This window comes from Ambystoma mexicanum, chromosome 12, assembly GCF_040938575.1.
Source record: "Ambystoma mexicanum isolate Mex_15411 chromosome 12, UKY_AmexF1_1, whole genome shotgun sequence".
NCBI classification, from domain to species: domain Eukaryota; kingdom Metazoa; phylum Chordata; class Amphibia; order Caudata; family Ambystomatidae; genus Ambystoma; species Ambystoma mexicanum.
The window spans coordinates 576,339,560-576,359,090 of NC_090936.1; the positions used below are offsets into that span (position 1 = coordinate 576,339,560).

The 19,531-nt window shown below is 43.9% G+C and overlaps 1 protein-coding gene across 2 annotated transcripts in view; it reads right to left on the bottom strand.

Moving 5' to 3' along the window:
* Nucleotides 1-1,491: 1,491 nt before the first annotated feature.
* LOC138513808 (transmembrane protein 176B-like) overlaps nucleotides 1,492-19,531 on the bottom strand; it is a 417,665-nt gene continuing 399,625 nt past the window's right edge. For both annotated transcript variants that reach the window (XM_069628909.1, XM_069628908.1), the window contains 3 exons: nucleotides 9,341-9,568; nucleotides 6,519-6,632; nucleotides 1,492-2,334 (listed from right to left, as the gene is read on the bottom strand). In XM_069628909.1, coding sequence (XP_069485010.1) covers nucleotides 2,239-2,334; nucleotides 6,519-6,632; nucleotides 9,341-9,568 — 438 coding nt within the window. In that variant the 3' untranslated portion in view covers nucleotides 1,492-2,238. The remainder of the gene's footprint in view (nucleotides 2,335-6,518; nucleotides 6,633-9,340; nucleotides 9,569-19,531) is intronic.

The following is a 19,531-nucleotide window of genomic DNA, read 5'->3' on the forward strand; positions in this document are numbered from 1 at the left end:
TGCAGATGATACAGATTCTCCTCCTGCTTTCTGGGGATCATAGCAAGGACAGGGAGTTGGTGAATAGAGTATCTTATCATTCAGGCTTGGATGGCATCTCATGGTCTTTGACTGAATGATAAGAGAGCTGATCATTCTGGGCACACAGGCCAATATCAACAAATTAGGCCTGGACTACTCCGGGTTCAGTATATACGGCAATGTCATTAAGGTCTCTAGGGAAGTAAAAACGCTTGGTTTTTACCTTATTCTACCATGTCATTCACTAAACAGGTCAACTCTTTTGCATCAACTACAGCCTATACTGGTAAATTAATAAGAGCAGGTAAACCATTCTTATCCAATGATAGCTGTATGATCCTGGCGAGAGCCTTAATACTGTCCCGACTCGACTACTGTAATGCCCTTTACAGTGGTGCCAACAAAGCCATCACCCAAAGGCTTCAAACTCTACAAAATAATGCCCTTAGAGCTGCACTTGGCATAAATAAAAAGGGAGCATATCTCCTCTATTAGATGCCAACATAAATGGCTTTCTACTGATAACAAAATCCAGCTAAAAATGATCTCCTTGACCCACAAAGCTCTCAATGCCGCTCCTAGCTACTTGACGGATAAAATAAAGAGAAAAATATCTAGCAGACCGACAACTGTCAAATCCAATTGTCTGGTAGCACCAAGATTTAAACTTGACAAAATTGGCGGTATCAGTTTCCCTGTGATAGCTGCAAAACTGTGGAATGCTTTGACATATAATCTGAGAGCAGACCAACAGTTCTCACACTTCAGAAGGAACCTCAAACACATCAATTCTAATAACTTGTAGTCACCTTTTAGATACCTCTGTATTCTTACTCTAACTGAATTGTATATATGTATTATTAGAAGTCGATCAACAAATGTATATAACCTTAACATAGCTTGTAAACCTTTGCATCTTTTATATTGTCTTTACATACTTGCACTGATGCAGATGTAGGCACATGGTTAAACTGTAAATTTCTGCACCATTGTAAATTCTGTAACATTGTAAATTCAAGATGCTTGTAACATTGTAAGCTTTGCATATTCTTTTCTGCTGCGCCCGGTTACCTCCGGGTCTGGCGCGCATTATGAATTAATAAACAAACAAACGACTGCAATGTCAGCAGCCAGTTGAGTAACCACCTGAAAGTCTTTCCTCCTGGCTGCTCCTCACCAGTACCATCCTTAGGATTACCACCCACCTCGTCTGGTCTCTTAGCACGACAGGGATTCTGAGGGCAGAGTGTTTGCTGGTAGGCATTGGTCCCGATAAGAACCCCAGAATGTAAAAGATTGCTACATGGGAATCTGTTTGAAGGTTGGGTAGGAGCTCTGCATCTAGGCTGCCATCCTCTTCAACACGCCGGCCCCCTGTACTTCTGAATATCACTGATTTAAACTTGAAGCCTTTAATTATTTGAGTGAAAGGTAAAAATAGCAAACAGAATAGGCGACGACGGGCAATCATTGTGTGTTCCCCTTGAGATGTTTATTATTGCAGTAATAGGAATAAACCCATTTTTTTATAGCAGACTTTGAACAGTGAGGTTCTTCCCAACTACACTTAAATCGTTGCGAGCAGAAAAATAAATGTGGCTTTGATAGCGAGTTGGGACTTTTCTCACTGGGAAACCTGTCCCACTTCTCTGCTTCCCCCTCCATTTTATTTCCAAATTGTCCCTTCACATCCTTTGCTTCAGTTTACCCTTATTTCCTTTCCTATCCCACACTTAATCCTCCCACACCTTTTCTTTTTCTTTCTGTTGCCTTCAGTCATCAGTCTGGTCAATAACCAATTTACATTTCTCAAAGATCTTTCGGTAAAAGGACAGAATACGCTTCATTCTGTTTAGCGTTGCAGCGAGGTGGCGCGACCGTGACTGCTTGGGTGCAGCTTCTTTCCCAAAGCCTTCGCTTTAGTTCAGAAACTAATCATGTGAACACGGCTCAATCTTTACAAAGAAATCAACAAAATGTTTTACAATGCATAGCTTTTTAAAGCAAACTGTCAGCTAGTGTTCTACAGATACACAAAGCGCATATTATTCCACACTCTAGTCAGCATTATGCATTCATGGTCAAATGTGTGCTGTATTTGCTAAGCCGGCATCAACACTGCGTGAGTAAGCAATAGAAGTCTTCTGCAGGTGTTCTCCCCGTAGGTACTGGCTGTCAGTACTTGCAATATTGGCCACAAGAAGCCGAGCGAGGATACTAAATGCTTTCCACCTTTGCCTGTTTCTCAACATAAGGTGGTGGCTGAGCGGTGAGCAGAGGCTCCTCGTCCTTCGATGTGGCCTCCTCTTCCTCCTGCAGAAAAGGGTGGGAAACAGATGGATTTTAATGAACGCTACAAAAAGTTTAAGGTGGATGTTGACCAAATTGGATAAAACAATGCCAGGAGCGCTAGATCTGAAGGAGCAAAGACATCATCAGTGCAAAGTGCTGGTCAAGTGTTCACACAAGCGGATGAAGGGGCTCTTAATGTGCGCGCCAGAGATATTTGGGACGGCGGCGAGTTGGAAGTAATGGACAAAGGGGACAATGACTTGGACCAAATACTTAAATCAGTCTTTCATGAAGTTAGGGAACGACTGTAGGTCCATGTTAGATGAAAGACATGGTGATGGAAAGGTAGTGGGAGGTTTCCACATCCTCTGGTTAGGGGTGTACGAACACTTTTCTTCCGCGACCACAAGATGCCCACCAAAGATAATGCACACTCTTCACTGGTAACATAGAAGAGCAATCTTGGCTTTACTCAGTGGCGTGGAGAAGGCTGGTAGATCGGTAGAGCTAGTCCCAATTTATGTGACAGCACACAAATATTTTAACTTCCTGTAACTAGCGTGACCCGGTAACAGAGTGCAAGTACTAGAACAGCATTACTATAAAAACATTTAAGGGCCTTCAAACTGACCCTTCTCCATTCGTAAAGCCAATGTCAGGACTAAATCCTAAACCTTGTACTTGCCATGTAGGGGGACAAAATGGATTACCAAAGGCAAATAAAATGTTTTTCACATAGTCACATGAATCCACATAACCATTGCACCAGATTCTCCCAGCTTCTAACACAGTAGCATAAACTCATCAACCCCACAATATTCATACATACAGTGCACCACCCAGAGGGAGTGAAGTGGTTAAACAGTACAAAAACCACATTAGGTCTCGGTACTGGAATTCAATGGTCCCAGGGCACCCTTAAAAAACAGCTTGAAACGAAATATCAGGAAAGTAAGATAGTGTAGCATCAAATAACAGGTGCATAACAATTCTCGTTTTGGTGTAGAGCTCCAAGGAACCACAACAAATGCCCAAGTTCAGTTAAGTATTGGTTTTCAGGATTTAAGTTTGTGAAAGCTTTCAGCATAGGAAACGGTGGGACAAAAATCCCAGAGCAAGCCACAGTTCTACATTAAAGTACCAGAGGTGTGGCTAAAAAAACAAAACTAACCAATGGATGGCCAAGAGGGGAACCCCCCTCTTCGACTCCCATCTCCATGCTTGTGACCAAAGCAACCCGGAGAAGTGTGAATACATAGCAATAATCTCGACCAATGCAAGTCAATGGTGATATGAGAGGGAAGGAAGCCTGCAACACCCCAGTACTTCCAAACACAGGGTACCCTTGATTGCGATTTCTAGGAACGTATCGGGACCCAGCAAAAGCACTTCTGGTGTTAAGTCACTGAGAATTCAGCCCAGAAACATCACGAGAACGCAGAAAGTTGGTATACAGTTCTGGAATAGCATTCTGGGACCAAATTACTTGAACTCATGACACCAGCAGGAAGATTTGAGTAGGCCCCAGGAAAGTGGAAGAACCCAACCAAGAGTTCAGGTCACCTCAAGGGGGCAGGAGAGGGGTGGCAGCCAGTAATCAGCTGTCAAAAGGCAGGTGCTACTGCAGAAGGCGACCAAGAGCGGTTCAAAGCAAAGGCAGAGTAGCAGTGAAGGTCACTTATCCAGGCATGGGATACTCCCCACACTAAAATGCACTTGGTCCAGGAGGATTTTGCAGGGAGGAAGCACTGCAGCAGCTGGGAAAACATCCTGCAAAGATAGCAGTCCAGCCAGGTCGAAGGACTGGAGAGAAGAAAGGGAGACGACAGATACAAGAATTCCACCTGCGGGATAACGCAGACAGGATCAGGATGGCCTGCTAGGGATCTTAAGCAGCAGCCGGTCTGCACAAACCGTCTTCAAGAAGTACAGGGAAGAACGGTCTCCCAGATATAACCCATTCACCCTGTGTGCCTCCGGTCATGTGATTGGTCACAGCGTGTTTGGCAGAGGGATATGTTTGCAAGAGGCCAGTGGAAGGCGAGCGGAGTTGCAGGTTGTTTTTTCTTGTATGGCCACCTCCCTTCAGCGACTAACTGATATTGCACACAAATCCACATGTAGGCACACAAACTGGGTACTCCGAACGGCACCCATCAACAGCACAGATCGCATATGCCTCTCCCACTAATAATCACCCTTTAAGTGCAGCAGGCCACTATACAAGACCACTCTCTTTACCCTTAGGCCAAGACAAGTAAAATCCTACATTATTTTACCTTGAGTGTCCAGGTTACCTTTCTGAACCATTTCATTTGAGCCTGCCTTCATTACTGTGATTTGGAGACCCTGCATGCGTTTCATGAACATCTTTGGCAGCACCAGATAAGACCTCTCCATTTTAGCTTGGAAAGTTGGACAGCATATCTCCTTCCCAAACACTTCACTGGTTGTCAGTGCAAAAACATTACAAATAATGCTACTTTCTCAGAAAGATGTCCAAGGTAACCCTGTTAAAGTTCCACTCAGGGTGGTGCTTCCTTGAAACTGGGATTTCAGCAGGTCACCGGTGGATAACGGTAGTTTGCTGTCCAGACTGCTTGACTAAGACATATCCTACCATCAGATATCAGGGCCAGTCCAAACTGATCTATTAGGAAAAACAAACACCAAACCCTTTTTTTAGGATTCCGTGCGAGTGACTCCGGCGCCGCTTTTCTGCTTAAAAGCAGAGGTGCATTTTAGGCAATAGTTGCTTGCACTTCACAAATGCAACTGGATTACAACCAGCTGGTGCTCCTCCTAGAAGACAAACGGGAGGCACACGTGACAGCTGAGACATTAATAACCAGCAATTATCCCAGCACAGCTTTATGTAGGCAGTACCTCTGCAGGGCAGACCTGGCTGAGGGATGCTCGCATCTGAAATGATCATGATTGTACTTCTGGCCCAAACCCAATGTCATTAATATTTTCTCACGTGTAACAAGAACCTACCAGCATTAAGATAGAAATAGAACACATTCAAACCACCAAGGTTTGCACTTTGTATTCCCACTACGTCTTGGAGAAAAGACCAATGGTGCTAAACAAAAAAATAAAATAAGGCAAAAGTCACCTTAACCCTGAACAAAAAAAAAGAAAACAAAAAAAAGTTTACAAAAGTGCAAATGCTGCCTGTCAATTATCCATAACAGACAGCATTTACAGTGTATTGCTATGGAATGTATCTGCTTTTGTCAGTCGCAAAAAGACTCCATGGTAATCTAATGGTTTCACCTATTAGGCCGGCATCAAAACTGGACAGTTTTGCTGGAGTGGAAAAGGCAGGTGGAAATGGTCATCCGTTGTGCCTCATTCTGCATCCCAAACATTTGATCGAGTGAAAACCGGTGCAAAACTTGGCTGAATTTTGTGGTAGATTTTTTCACCTAATTTTGCAATGCGCCAGTTTGGAAAACTACCCCAAAATAGTGTGCAGCATATGAAAGAAAACCTAGTAAGGCCATCATTCGACGCAATACTAAGAAAAAGTTCGAAGTCTGCAAACAGAACAGCTCTGAGCAGAAGAAGCATGAAGGGCGCAGACAGGGCACAGGTCCTACCAAGATCTCATGGGGCAGAGGCTTGGCCAACCACCATGTTAAGCCAGAGGAAGCATGCTTGAAAGACTGACAAAAGATACCTACACAACTAGAATTGCAGTTTGTGACTTTTCAGGAATTTGAACTGTCCCAGAAGACTGGACCACACAAGGAAAATGGTCCAGCCAGTGCCACATGAACTAGTCTGAACCGGCCGTTTGAAAAGATGGCTAAAGTCACAAGTGTCTGCAATGATTAACCGCAGCGTATGGTTGGGCAAGAAACCTCATTGTAGGGCAAATGGAGATATGCTGTCGACTCCAGCTAAGGAGCAACCTTTGCAATCCGGTGGAGGGGAGGGGGCGTAGGAACGGATTCCATGTGAAGTCATAGTCAGTCGGGACACGGCCAAGCACACACCAACAGAAGGCAGCTTGGAAAGGACTCCCCAGGGAGCGCATCACAAGACATTGCACTTATATACCTCAAATGTGGCCCGGAGCATCACCCCATCATTTACCAAACCCTAACATTTGTTTTCTTCTGCATGTTCTTGCCATGCTCTTTGGCACCGTCAATGTAAAAGTGGAATGGAAACGGATGTTACTCCTATGTACTTACCGGTCCAGAGGCACAGAACAGAGTCTTGATGCCATAGCCCAGAGAGTACAGGGAAAGGATTAGAGCCAAACTGGTGTACATCAGAACCACGATCTTCATTCCATTGAACATATTCTGCAAAAAATGGAATCAACAAAGTCAACTAAGAAGCATCACCAACAATCTACATCCATCAATACACATGATACCAGTTAACTCAACAGGGGCACTGCGTCCCTGCCCCAAGCATTGATTTCAGAATATATTGCATTCTGGGAGTCACAGTCTAATCTTATTTGAACAAATTAAACTAAGGACTGACACCTGGTGATGGAGTCATGGGACCATCTGGTAACCCTCTATAGAACATTGAATTCATGCAGTGGTCAAACCATCCACCAAAGTCGCCCTCTAGAAACACGGCACAATTCTAGGACCAATGTTTGCATTCCCACACATCACCACATGAAACCAAAAGCTACACAATTGTTTGTACACCTCATTTAAACACCAACACCATACCTCTTCCCACTTCATCAGCACCAATATCATCCCATAATATACAGTTAATTATCCAGGGCAATATAAAATGTCTAACCCAAATATATCATAATTTACAAACTAAAAGCATTTGCATATTTTAGAACAGCAGAATCACAGCTTGTCCACTTGGACCATCAAAGGCCATTAGGCTCAGATAAGTATGGTACACTTATCAACCCAACAGTAGCGTACATCCCAAGACGATTATGGTCTAATGGAAGGGTTTTCAGGAATACCACGATCTAGCACTGGGGTTTCAAGACCGCCACAGCTAGGCCTCACATTTATCCTGTAACCAGATTTTCCCCACACACTTTTGCTGCTCTCTGGTCACACGATAGCAGTCGCTGGGTTTCTTCTACCGGCAGTTGGTGGAACTTCTCAGCCAATCACAGGTGCTGCCACAGGAGAACCTCCCAACTCGTATGGGGAGCTAGACAGGGCCACACCACTAGTCACTGGCCTTCTAGTCTCTTCCCCGGTCTGTGCTGAACCCGACCTTCCTAGTCCCTCACCAAAAGTCATTTCCCCTCACACTGTGGATCCAATTAACGTCATGCCCATACCTAGCGTCTTGGGCCAGACACGCCCCTGCGAACCTTGCGGTTCTGTCTTTCACAGTCGGTGTGGCCGATTGTGCAGTTTACTGGGCCCTGCTATTCCGCACCATGTTTAGGATTGCCCCAAGTTTCGCTGAGGGGTCTCCGTTCTTAAATGGGCAATACGTTATTTGAGGGTTCCCACAGACTGTCCCCTGCAATGCAGCAGGGACAAAGTGGGGGTGACCAAGGAATCCCTTGTATACAGCACATCACAGCTCCTTTGCTCTTTCTCCCGCTCAGTCCTAACCTACACCCCCCTAACCTGCTTGCCTTACAGATCTGCCAGTGCGCAATAGGGGACACGCAGGTGGTGACAGTGTGCGGTAGAAGAACCTATAACATATTTGCTCCAAGCCAATAGTCTGACAGATTGTGGAAGCACCAGCCCCTTTGGTCACCCCACCATAAGTCCCAAGAGACATCTAGGGCACTGTCAGGTTGTCCACGATTTAACCGAATCCGAAATGTCTGAGAGAGAAAAAACAAGTCATTTGAATCAAAATGTCTTGATCTTTACTCACAAGGACATTTCTGGTAACCCACACCCCACCACCCCTTTGCTTAGTTTTTGGTGGCACACTTCACTCTGTGCCGCCGACTCCTCTAGCCCTCTGTGACGCCAGTTCCCTTCACTTACGTGCACGGGAACTGGCGCTGCAGGGTCCTTTCTTTTAAACTTTTTTTTTTTTTGTTGTTTAACAGAGTTGGACACAACCCCTCTCCCTTTCTTCACTATAATGGCACCAAATGGGATATGTATTTTACATTTGACCATGTGAAATTTTTGTTCAGCCGAAATTCGAACAAATATCCCATTTGTTTTTTTTCCTTTTTTCCGTTATTTTCTACGGATTCCCATTTGTCACAGTGCATACGAATAAAACGTGCCACCTAAAGAATAAAGTCCAGTGCAGGGTTCCAAACTCTAGTAAATGGCTATATATTACAATGTGAAATCAAACCAGCTTGCAATGGTTAATGTAGGTGGTCGAGGATATTGGTTACATGTTGTGGTACACTTCAAACCTATAAACCGCTCCCCAACCAATAGGATAGGTTATTTATAACGCACTTAAGACCCAGAGGTTTCGAAGCGCGGACCCGGGGATCGAACCTATGGTGCTATGTGTCATCTTGCTTCCAAGGCGAGCATGTTGGCCCTGAGCTATCCTCCCGAGACAGACTCTTCAGAGTGTTAGGGATTGAAGGTTGCTTACAAAAATAATTTCCAGTAGGTATTTACATGGTCCTTTTTTCCCTTGCCAATTATGTAGCTCAATATTCATACTGTCAAACACAATGCCACTCCCACAAAAAATAAATATTCTAACATTTACTCTTCATGGGATGAATTGATAGACAAAGTTTGCACGTTACTCTACAATCAAATTAAAATTCATTATACAATACAAGCTCAATAGAAAATGATTTACACATGTACTACAAATATATGAAAATTGTGACACGAGATAAAATTCATTAAAGCACAAGTAGTGCATGTCAATAAACTGTGCAATCATGGTCAATGGCGCTAGTGCAACCACACCAACTGTAAGTACATGTGAGGAAATGCAGAAATAGTGACAAAATCATTATCCAAAGTGATTAAACAATTTGCAGCTGCAGTTTAAATGTTTAAAAACCCACCCCTCCATGTACACTATCCCCACAAAGCAAAGCATTAAAGACCCAGCTTACCAGCAGGTTGTTAAAGCTAGCCTTACACCGCTCCACCCTCCAATCATATGGCTCTGGGGTTGTGGTTTCATAGAATTGCCTGTAGTAGTAGTTTCTCTGTGGCTTGCACAAGTCTGCTCCTTCACCCCAATAGGACCACATGTATGGGTTGAGGTCACCTGAAATTATGACCATCCCCCCGATGGCGACACCCAAGCTCACAAGGTGCAGAAGCAATGCAGAAGAGCGCTAAGAATAAGGGGAGAAAACACAGCGGATTGAGTAAACGCGATCAAAAAAGAAAAACAAAACACACAGGACAAGCAATTACCCAGTAAGTGTTTCTGGTACTTTCATCCATTAAGTCACATTTATGTATATTCCCATCGAACGGTAAACCCAGAGTTTGACCAGATCTTTACTTCCAAAGTAAAATCAAGAGGGGCCTTGCCATCATGCGCTTCTTACCCCCATACGTGCCTACAATGTTCAATAGTGTTTGGCCCGCCCCCCAATGGTAAACGTGAACACAGTATTATGTTGGCAGAGGCTGAACCTTGTCTTTTGTTTGATGTGTACCAAACATCAGGGGATCTCTGCACATTTTTCAATGCACCGCCCGAAAACGTCCATCTCTGAATTTTTGCCCCCCCAAATTCATGCATATATGTATATACCCCTACCCCACTTACCAACTATATATCCAAGAGCAAAAAATCAAGCAAATAAATAAATAAATAAATAAATAAAAAAGAAATACCTACATATTTAGTAATTCCAAGTGCTATGCGGATGTCACTTGTTTGCTGCCTAGTATACCGGACTCCTTGCTGCTCCTTTCTATCCACTTAAAATTCGATTAATAGGGGTTTGAGGGAGTATTGCAGGGGGAAATCTTAACTGGGTGCTATCTACCCGAAAAGTAAAATTGCTCCCATTCATTTATGCTTTGTATGTGTTCTAGTAGAAGGTATTCTAAGTGTATTCTATCAATGTAGTGTAATTATCACTTCATTGGCGATTGCTGCCCAATATTAAATGTGTGATTTTATTTGAATTTAAAATAAATATTGTATTACCACCCATCGGCCTGGTTCAGTCCATTGTGACCCGGGGTATTTATAAAAGGGGGTGTGAGATGGGTTGGGTGCCAGCTCAATCCGAATTGTAGGAAATTAAGTAAAAGTGTTTTAATTGCGCTGCATCCTAGGCTAGTGGCAAGAGTCCTGGTCTGGTGTGACGCCCGATTAGAATCCTTAACAGATCGGAACACCACATTGTCTTTGTGAGCAGTGAGAAAAGCCTCATCAATTAACAAGCTTTGCTGTTCCCCCACCGTACGAGTTGATGATATTGCCACAATAAAAGTTACTTTGTTGAATAGGTGTTCAACATTCGTGAATGGGTTTAAAAAGAGGGATCATTAACTTCTGCAGGATTGTGTTTAGAGATCACCTAGGAGCATGGCTAGCCACTGGTGGGTACATTCATCCATAAAGGCTTTCGCCTCTGAAACATTCGACCACAATACTTTGTGTTGAGGCGTAGTGTATGCTGCTAAAGGCGCAAGTGAACTTAGAGGAAATAACACTGGCCGAAAAGCCAGTAAATTTAGTATGCCTCTAAATCTTGGCCCAATAGAAGAGATTTTTTTTTGCACACCAAATCACTAAAATGTGTCCATTGATTAAAATAACATGTATGGGTATTTATTGTGCGCACCATCCAAGTAGGTCCATGCATCTGAAGGGGGGGGGTGTAAATGACAGAATTTTACGACTTCAGGAGCCAGGCCTCCAAGTTCTTTTGGTGGTTTATTTGGATGTACCATCTGCTTTTTTTGTTGTGCGAGGGTTCCACACCCATGTGCCATGATACCTTTGATATGCCGATGTTGAGGCAATTACCATCAAGGCAGTGTTCCATCAAAGGTTTCTGCACCACGTGGTGAAACATCAGGTACCTGGAGGAATTGAGGGCTTTGGCATTTGCACATTTAATTCACATAAGTCTATCCGGTCCTCTGGAAAATTGAGTGCTGCTGGTTTGTTTGCACTCTGGTTCTTGTTGGAGAAAATAGGTGGTGGTCTACCAGACAACTGTGAACCCCGAGGGCATTTTGGCTAAGAAGCAAAATTCCCTGACACATGAACCAGTGCAACATTGGGTTGCCTCCTCCCAGTTTATGTAAAACATGGCTGTTGTGTTGCGGCTTGATATAAGGTCTTGCACCTCTGGAGTATAGATAAATTATTCTGCTATCAACGCCAATGTTAATTAAGATTGGCATAGCAATAATAAATCTCCCCGACTGGTGTCAGCCCCACAACCTTTTGCTTTTACTGGTGGATTATTTTTTTGTTATACCTCCGAGTCGGAACCTTTTCCCACACTCGGAATCCTTTACTCTTTATGGGCGTTATAAAGACTCTCCATAGTGTCTTTTCAAAGTGATCCTCTTGCACTACTTTTTTGGCAATAAGTGCCTATTGTTGCTGGTTTGCGCTAGGGGCTCCATTTTTTACTTTCTCTGGTTAACCCTTGTAAGAACTACAGTTCCCAAGGTTAGAAGAGGATTTTTGGATCCCTTTTACATTTTTTATTAGGTGAGACCAGCACCCCCCACCTTATGTGGAGTGCTAGGGACATACTGAGTATCCCCTTTCTCATTTTAAATGTTAGCATCTATGTAAGGACAAACTTAACTTTAATGGCTAGTGGCAATGAACCTTTTTATTAATTCAGTGCACCTTTACTGTGGGCTGTTTGCACAGCTCTGCTAAAGGCACCCGTGGGTGCTCATTTTACAGTGTTCCTAATCCTTTCTTGCTCCTTCCTCTAACATCCATGGCAAGAAATTCCTGTGTGTGATTTTTATCTTCCGCGCGAGTCCAGACTCCCAGCCCAGGCTCCATAGCGTCTTCTGAAGACAGGAAGCAAGGGAGGAGTCCAAAGCTCTGCAGCCCTTCATTTTATAGCCGGAGTGCGAGATTCCAGTTCAAACTGGGAGACTGGCTGTCCTGAAAGGATAGCCAGCCCCTCCTCCCCCCCTAAGTTTGAATGTTGCAAGGCTGTTTGATTGGCTGGGTTCCTGCATAAAAGTACGAACCTGGAAGCTGCAGAGGTAGTCGACCTCTGGAACCAAACCCATAGAGGAAGATTAAGAATTCACGGCTGATGCGATTTCCAGCAACTGGAGACCCTGCTTTAGCCCTGCCTTCAATCTACCTGGGGGCTCCGAAAACGGCGACCCCAAGTCATAGCCTGGTGAGACCAACTAGATCCAAGACCTGCATTTTGAGCCATCCCACGCCAGCCTGCGACATTGCGGGGCTGCAATACCCCCATACCCTGGGACCTCTGGGACCTCGACCCATTGTGTGGTGCACAGTCTTCGGAATTCCGAATCTCACCGAAACCTCAGGGGCATCCAGCTGGATATCCAGAGGCAAAAGCCCAGTCTGCAAAGTCCACTAACCAGAGTACTGGACCTTGCAAACTATAATCTGACCAGCGATAGTCTGCCTTCTTCTGTGCTCCTGAAAAAGGCGCCAAATCCTCAGAACTGCATCCAATGAGGAAAACCTCGCTAGAGTCTTTCCCATGACCTTTGCTGCAAAAGTCCTTCCAGTGTCCAGTCTTCTGCTTTCTTAATGAATGAATTCAATGACCAGGTTTTTGGCTGCCGATCGTGAAGGCCTCCTGCTGCGAAGTCCTCCTGCTGCAAAATCCTCTGTGCCGAGGTACTGTGCTGGCTTGGGTATTTACTTATCTTAAGTCTCCTCTAATTCCTGTGTAGTTTTGAGGTGTTTTCTGTGATTGGGAGGCCTCTCGTTCAGTTCGCCCAGGCCCACTGCTGGAAACCTCCAAGGGTGTCTTCTCTGAAGCCCCTGGAAGCTCAACTAGTACTTACTTGTTCTAACAGTCTTACTACGTTTGCTACTTCTGAACCTATCCTGACCTGATTCCCCCCCCCCCTTATGCCACTGAGAACACTGATGCGCCAAGAATAAGGGAAAGACTACTAAGGATCAGGCCTTTTAAAAGTTACTTATTTGCAAAAGAAGTTGGTTGGTAACTGAGTGTGAACATTTCAAAAGGTATTACTTAGAAATGTTCTGCCATTCTGAAAAGTATATGCAACAGTTTTTTTTCCTTAGAAACGGTTTTGCCATTCTAACAGAAAATAGATGCAAGGGTATATTACTCACCTGTTCTTTGGTTGTACCTCTTCCCAAAAGGAAGTTCTTCGATTGCCCTCTTTTGACACAGTGCTGCAACCTCTGCTTACAACATCTGGAGATGTTCAGGCGTTTGACTTTTTTTGGTATGGGATATGGTGTGTGAAAGCGTGAAACTAAACAATGCCCATTTATATGGTGTACAACACCCATTGGTCTTTGGTTGTACATTCCCGTGCGAGGTCAACTTGGGAAATTCTGCCCCTTACAGGGGTCAATTGGGAAGAAACCTGCAGGTGTGGATCATGGTTTGGAGACTGCGCCACCTCTTGGTCTACCATGGCATCTACAAGATCGATTCTCGTGTTGGTATTGGCCTTTGTAACCTCGAACTTGTTGGTACTGGGGTACTGTTGGTACTGGGGTTGTCATCAAGGAGTATGAGAAAATAGAAACTCAAAGGTCTCGAGATCGGCTGATCCACTGCCCATACGATTATATATCCTCATTCTGTAAACAGGCCAATTGCTTTTAGTGGGATGCGTTTTTTCATCGTTTAGCTTTTTCTCTACTTAATTTACAAAGAAATACTCTCCATTAGAGGATTATGAATGAGTGCGGCTTGAGCCCCACATTTAAAACGGGTTACCCAAAGCCATCAACATGATTTAAGGCTCTGCAGGGTCTGCCCAGTCTCATGCACATTTGATGACAATCGACCCACCTTAATTGTGGTTTAGGATTTTTGTCCGTACACCCTTAAGCATCTCTTGGAGTAGTTCCTGCATAGAGTCCCGCCGGGACTGGCAACGCCTGACTTGGTGTACTGCAACACTAATTATAGAGCACTTAAGTGGTCATTTGCTTGCCCATCTGAATTGTGTTTTTGTTCTGCCAGTCAGTGGGTGCATTTGGAGTAGATGTTGCCGTTGCACAATGCTTTCAGGATCTCATAGGAAGATATAGGTTGCCACTTGACTATCAGTAGGCGGCTAAGCGAGGGACTACTTTTTGATCCTCATAGTGACAGGCTTATATGTGACTGGCACCTCCATGGAAGCTTTTAGAGGTCTTGACTGTTTTCATCAGTGGTGCGACACAAAACATACTGGGTTCCTCAAGTAGGGCCTTGAGAAAATCCTTCTATATCAAAAAAGCTATTGTTGAATGTTTATTTTGAAATGTACAGCCACACTTAAGGAGTGCCCATTTGGGCATTCGTCTTCCATGATGAGGTTGGTTTAAGAATCTGGTGGGTCTGTATGCTCAGGTGATTCAACTGCATTCATGAGTATCATTCTCGGCTGGATACTCATCATATACATGATCAACAGGGAGACAAAGTGTTTTCTGGTCTGGGTTATGTGCTTGGCACCTCGGTTGATGTCTAGTTAATGTGCCTTTTTGCCTTCCTTCCCTCCCTAGCAGAAGATTAAAGTTAGGAATTGTTTGATGAAGGACATCATTTGGCCATGGGGTCGTGCCTATGTCTAAGAGGTAATATATTCCCTCCTGGTAAATGTCAACATCCTCCTCTTCACACTCATCTAAAGGGTCTAGTTCCTGGAGTGAAGTTGAGAAAGTGGTTATTTGCAGTGGTCCTTAATGATTTCCCTAAATGGCATTTTGTATCGTCCTCTAGTTTTTTTGGTTTAATGGTCATAGAGGACTTGATGCCACCAACAGGGGTTGTATGCGTTTTTGCAAATATCTAGGTTTTTGGGCCTGCTTTCCCAGTGCATGTGTGACCGTGTGCTTTACTGCATGCGTTGTGTGCCTTTTCGGTGCTCCTTTCAGCACCCTCTTTGACACCCTTTTGGGAGTTTTTGCTTTGTGGGTTGCCCCATTTGAGCTGTGTTTTGGTTTCGTAGTGGGTGACTAGGTGGTGGCTATATATTTATCTTGAGATGCTGATTTGTAGACAGATTTGGCACTGGAACTGGGGGCTAACGCAAGTAGTCACTTTCGCTTGCTTTGGGACTGAACTGATCACCCGGCCTTTTGAACACCCGGAGTCTCCATAGACTTTTCAGCTGCTGCTTCCGGAGGTGCAGGCCCGATGGTTTGGATCCCTTGGCTTCCCCTTCAGTTTTTGAGCCTCCATCTGTGCAGTCTGAGTAGCCCACTACCTTGGCAGATGCACCTCAATATCCCTTGGGTGTTGCATGACAAATTTAGCGGCCTTTATAGTGTACACCTTCCAGCATTGTTCCTTCAGAGTTCACTGCTTAAATGTTTTGCAAGCATCACACCAATCCTCGGTGAAGTAGTTACGCAAGAAGCTGTTGCAAACCACACAGTTGTTGACCCTGGGAAACCACGAGTTACACTTTAAATGGAGTTCTCCCTGTGGGTACGTGTGGCAACAGAAGTATTCGAGCCAAGAGGGGGCATGCAAAAAACAAATTTAGCCTTAAAAAAATTCTCAATATGACCTTTTCCTGTAAGGTCAGGGATGACTTATTGACACAGACCCCCGGTTAATTGGCAGATGGGTACATCCGAAATTGGTGTACATCTTTATGGCACCATGCATTTGTCTGATTTTCAAAGTCTTCAATCGGCTATGTGGGCCTTGTTGCTCGACTCTTTTTTCACTTGCAGAACAGTACCAATAGCATAAATACATACAAAACATAAGGGTATTGGCACCAAGCTGCTTCTTTTACTTGTAGTAGAACTTCCACTAGATGGTGGAATATTCACAAAAGATCAAGCGAAACAGATTGACGAGAGATATATACATGTATATACATGTAGATAACTAGACCAAAAACAATGTTCATTGCAAACGTAATACACAATATTTTATCTTTGGCAAAGTTTAGTTAGATTTGTATTTATATGCCAAATCACCTTCACATGCGAGTCCCCCCCAGGCACGTTTTGCTGGGCCTGTGGATTCTTTTTCTTAAATTTGAAATGTAAAGTAATTATTATTATTATTTTTTTTTTTTTCTTTTTTTATCTACTTCCATATAACTTTTTGGGCATTTACATTCTTAACTGCACACAACACTTTCTGTGCAGTGTAGCAGAGGTCCCCCTTGGGCTTCCCTTTTTAATTTCGCTCGACTTACCATGCAGAACACCTGTTCAAGGCTAGAAAGGGGTTTGTATTCCCTGTAAATTTTATATTCTAAGATGAACACACCCCACCTCATCTGAGGTGGGGAGATGCCAAGTATCCCCTTTCTCACCAATACTGTAACATTTCTGCTACAGTGACACCCTTACAATTATGGCTGGTGGTAGCGGACATACTTTAATGACTTGTGTGATCGACTCGCAGGCTCTTATTATAGCCACAGTGATTGACAGAAGGGTCACCATTCTACTAGAATGGTGGCTGCTTTCTTTTTGCACCATGCTTAGTGTGATTGTCCTTTCTTGGCCCTTCTGCTGTACTAGTTGGGGAAGGGGTGTTTGGGGTGGTGGAGGTGGCCCTGGTTGTACCTTTGTCTTCGGCAGGAACCCTTTGTGTAGCCCATAGAGGCTCCAGAGTGGCCTGAAACTCTACTCACCTGTGCCTTTTCTGGTGTGCCGGAAACAAATCCAGTCCCCCACTCATTTAACAGCCACCCATCCCTTTCTATACACTGCAGGGAGCGTTTGCAGAGAATGAGTGTGGGATGCTGTATAAAATAGCCTGGATCTGGAAGCTGAAGAAAAGTCTACCACTGGAGCCGAATCCAATGGAGATGGCTGCTATAGCTACTTCCAGCGACCGCAGATGCTCGCTGTGTGACTGCTGCCTGTGCTGACCCCCTCATTGATGTGACAGGAGTCAGAAGAGGATTACTCCGACCCATAGACGGTGGGACCAATTGGTCTTAAAACCTGCCTTTTCAGCCATTGCAAGACAAGCTGGGACCTTGCTGGGCTGCAAACTGACAACACTCTGCAACCACGAGCTGGAGTGCTGAATGGACACTGAAACATACTTGTCTGACCAAAGATCCTCTGGAACTCTTTCCTTCAATTCAGTCTTATCCTGACCTGTCTCAGAGAACACTCATGCCCTAGAATAGGGAAGGACTTCCCAAGTAGAAGGCATCTGCAGAGAAACTATAAAAAGTGTTGAAAGTATGTACTTGCTATGTGTTAGTATTGTAATTTTTAGTCCAGAAAAAGAATGCCATTTGGAAAAGTATACACCGTTATTTACTTGCCTTTGAACTGTGTCGCAAAGTAACATTGGAGTACCTACCTATTCCTGAAATAGAATACATATAAGGATTTACTACCATAGCATTTTACTCAGCTTGATTGGCATATTGCCATCCTAAATGTGTAACACTAAGTTCTGCTTACCTTGAACTGCAGAATAAGTCTTAAGAGTTCTTGCTTACCTTAGAATTGTGTTCCACTATTCTGAAAAGTAAAGTGTGGCCCCGGAATATAATATATTACCTAAAGAGCCTTACCCACCTGGCATAGCATACTGCTATTCTAAATGTGTATACAGAGTTCTTACTTAACCTTGAAGTGCATACTGCCCTTCTTAATTCATAAATTCTTGCTTCCCTTGGAATTGCGTTTCATTATTCTAAAAAGTAATGTTGGTGTATTATAGAAACTGAATAAGTAACAGTCTACTACTAAGAGGTTCTGCTTACCTTGAATTGCCTACTTCCATTCGAACACTGTACTAATGTTTTACTCCCCTTGAATAGCATACCGACATTTTAAATGTCTAACACTAGGTATTACTCACCTTGAACTGCTTGCGGCTATTCTAAATGTAGTCTATGCTTTGGTTTACTTAACAAGCATTGTGTTTGTTTTAATAATGCGTTTATGACTTCCAATAGTACTTACCCTTCTGAAGAATTATTTGGCTAATAAACCTTTATGTTTAAAATTCAGGTTGTAAGGGTTTATTTGGACCATATATATATGGTGCAAGTTCTTTGTAACCATCTACAGCCCCTCTCTCCCTCCAAAGATAAGCCAGACTAATCCGTCCACGCTACCAAATTATGTAGTATAGGTCTATACTAAGAGTTGCAGCTTCTGTACTGCCCCTAGGATAGTTTTATAAAGCCCCTGACTGGAGTTTAGAAAAACCTGTCTCAACAGGCAAACACCATTTTTGCTTTTAGGCATTTCGTTTATTACCATCATACCCAACCAACAGAACAGGATTGCCTTCTGTGGCAAATCGTCAAAACAACGCTTATGTATTTTCCAAGAGGTTCATTATATTTCCTCTGCACAGGAAACCTGTTTCAGAAGTGACAAATCTGGACATTATGCACAGAGCTAGTGCAGCACATTGAAGGCGAGAGTTCAGAAGTGAGGTTTCAACAGATGCAAAGAGTCGCAATGGTTGGAGGAAGATACCGCTGAACAATAGGGGGCAATAGGGGATAGGAACTCTGAATCTCCATTCCACCTCGATTTGGGGTTGGAGTCACCAAAAAGGAGGGGGGCAGCTACAGTATCAAATGAGGAGGGGAAGGCAGATCCAGCTAACCACTGGGAAATTCTAGGATTTCAGAAGGTGGGGGGATGGCAGATTATGAAAAATATCTGAGCAAATGGGAGATAGATTAATTTCTTGCACAGGTTAGTGGAGGCACCTGGGGAAGGAACTACATCAGTCAGGTTGAGATGACGATACTGGGAAAGGGAAGAGATTATACCAGCTCCTTCATTTACTGGCAGATTAGGGGACATGCCCAAGATGCACAAATGGCAAAGCATGGGTGCACATCAAGGTACAAGCTGCCATCTTTAGAAAGTCTCACTGCCTTTCTCAACTCATCTACACTTCAAATTCTGGTCTGTTGCCATCGCACTTTGTCATACTTTTTTTCCTTGTGCATGCCCTACCTCCCACCCCCCTGTACCCACTCCACTGCCTTATTTAGGAGAAATCAAGGTCTTGGCACCCCATCTTTCTATCACCCTGCGATATCTACTTTCTACCATAAGTGACTTCAACTCCTGCTCTCTTCCTTTAGTGCTGCCTTTGTCACTGCTCGCTCCATCCCCAAGCATGCCTCAGATTCATCACCTTCTCTTG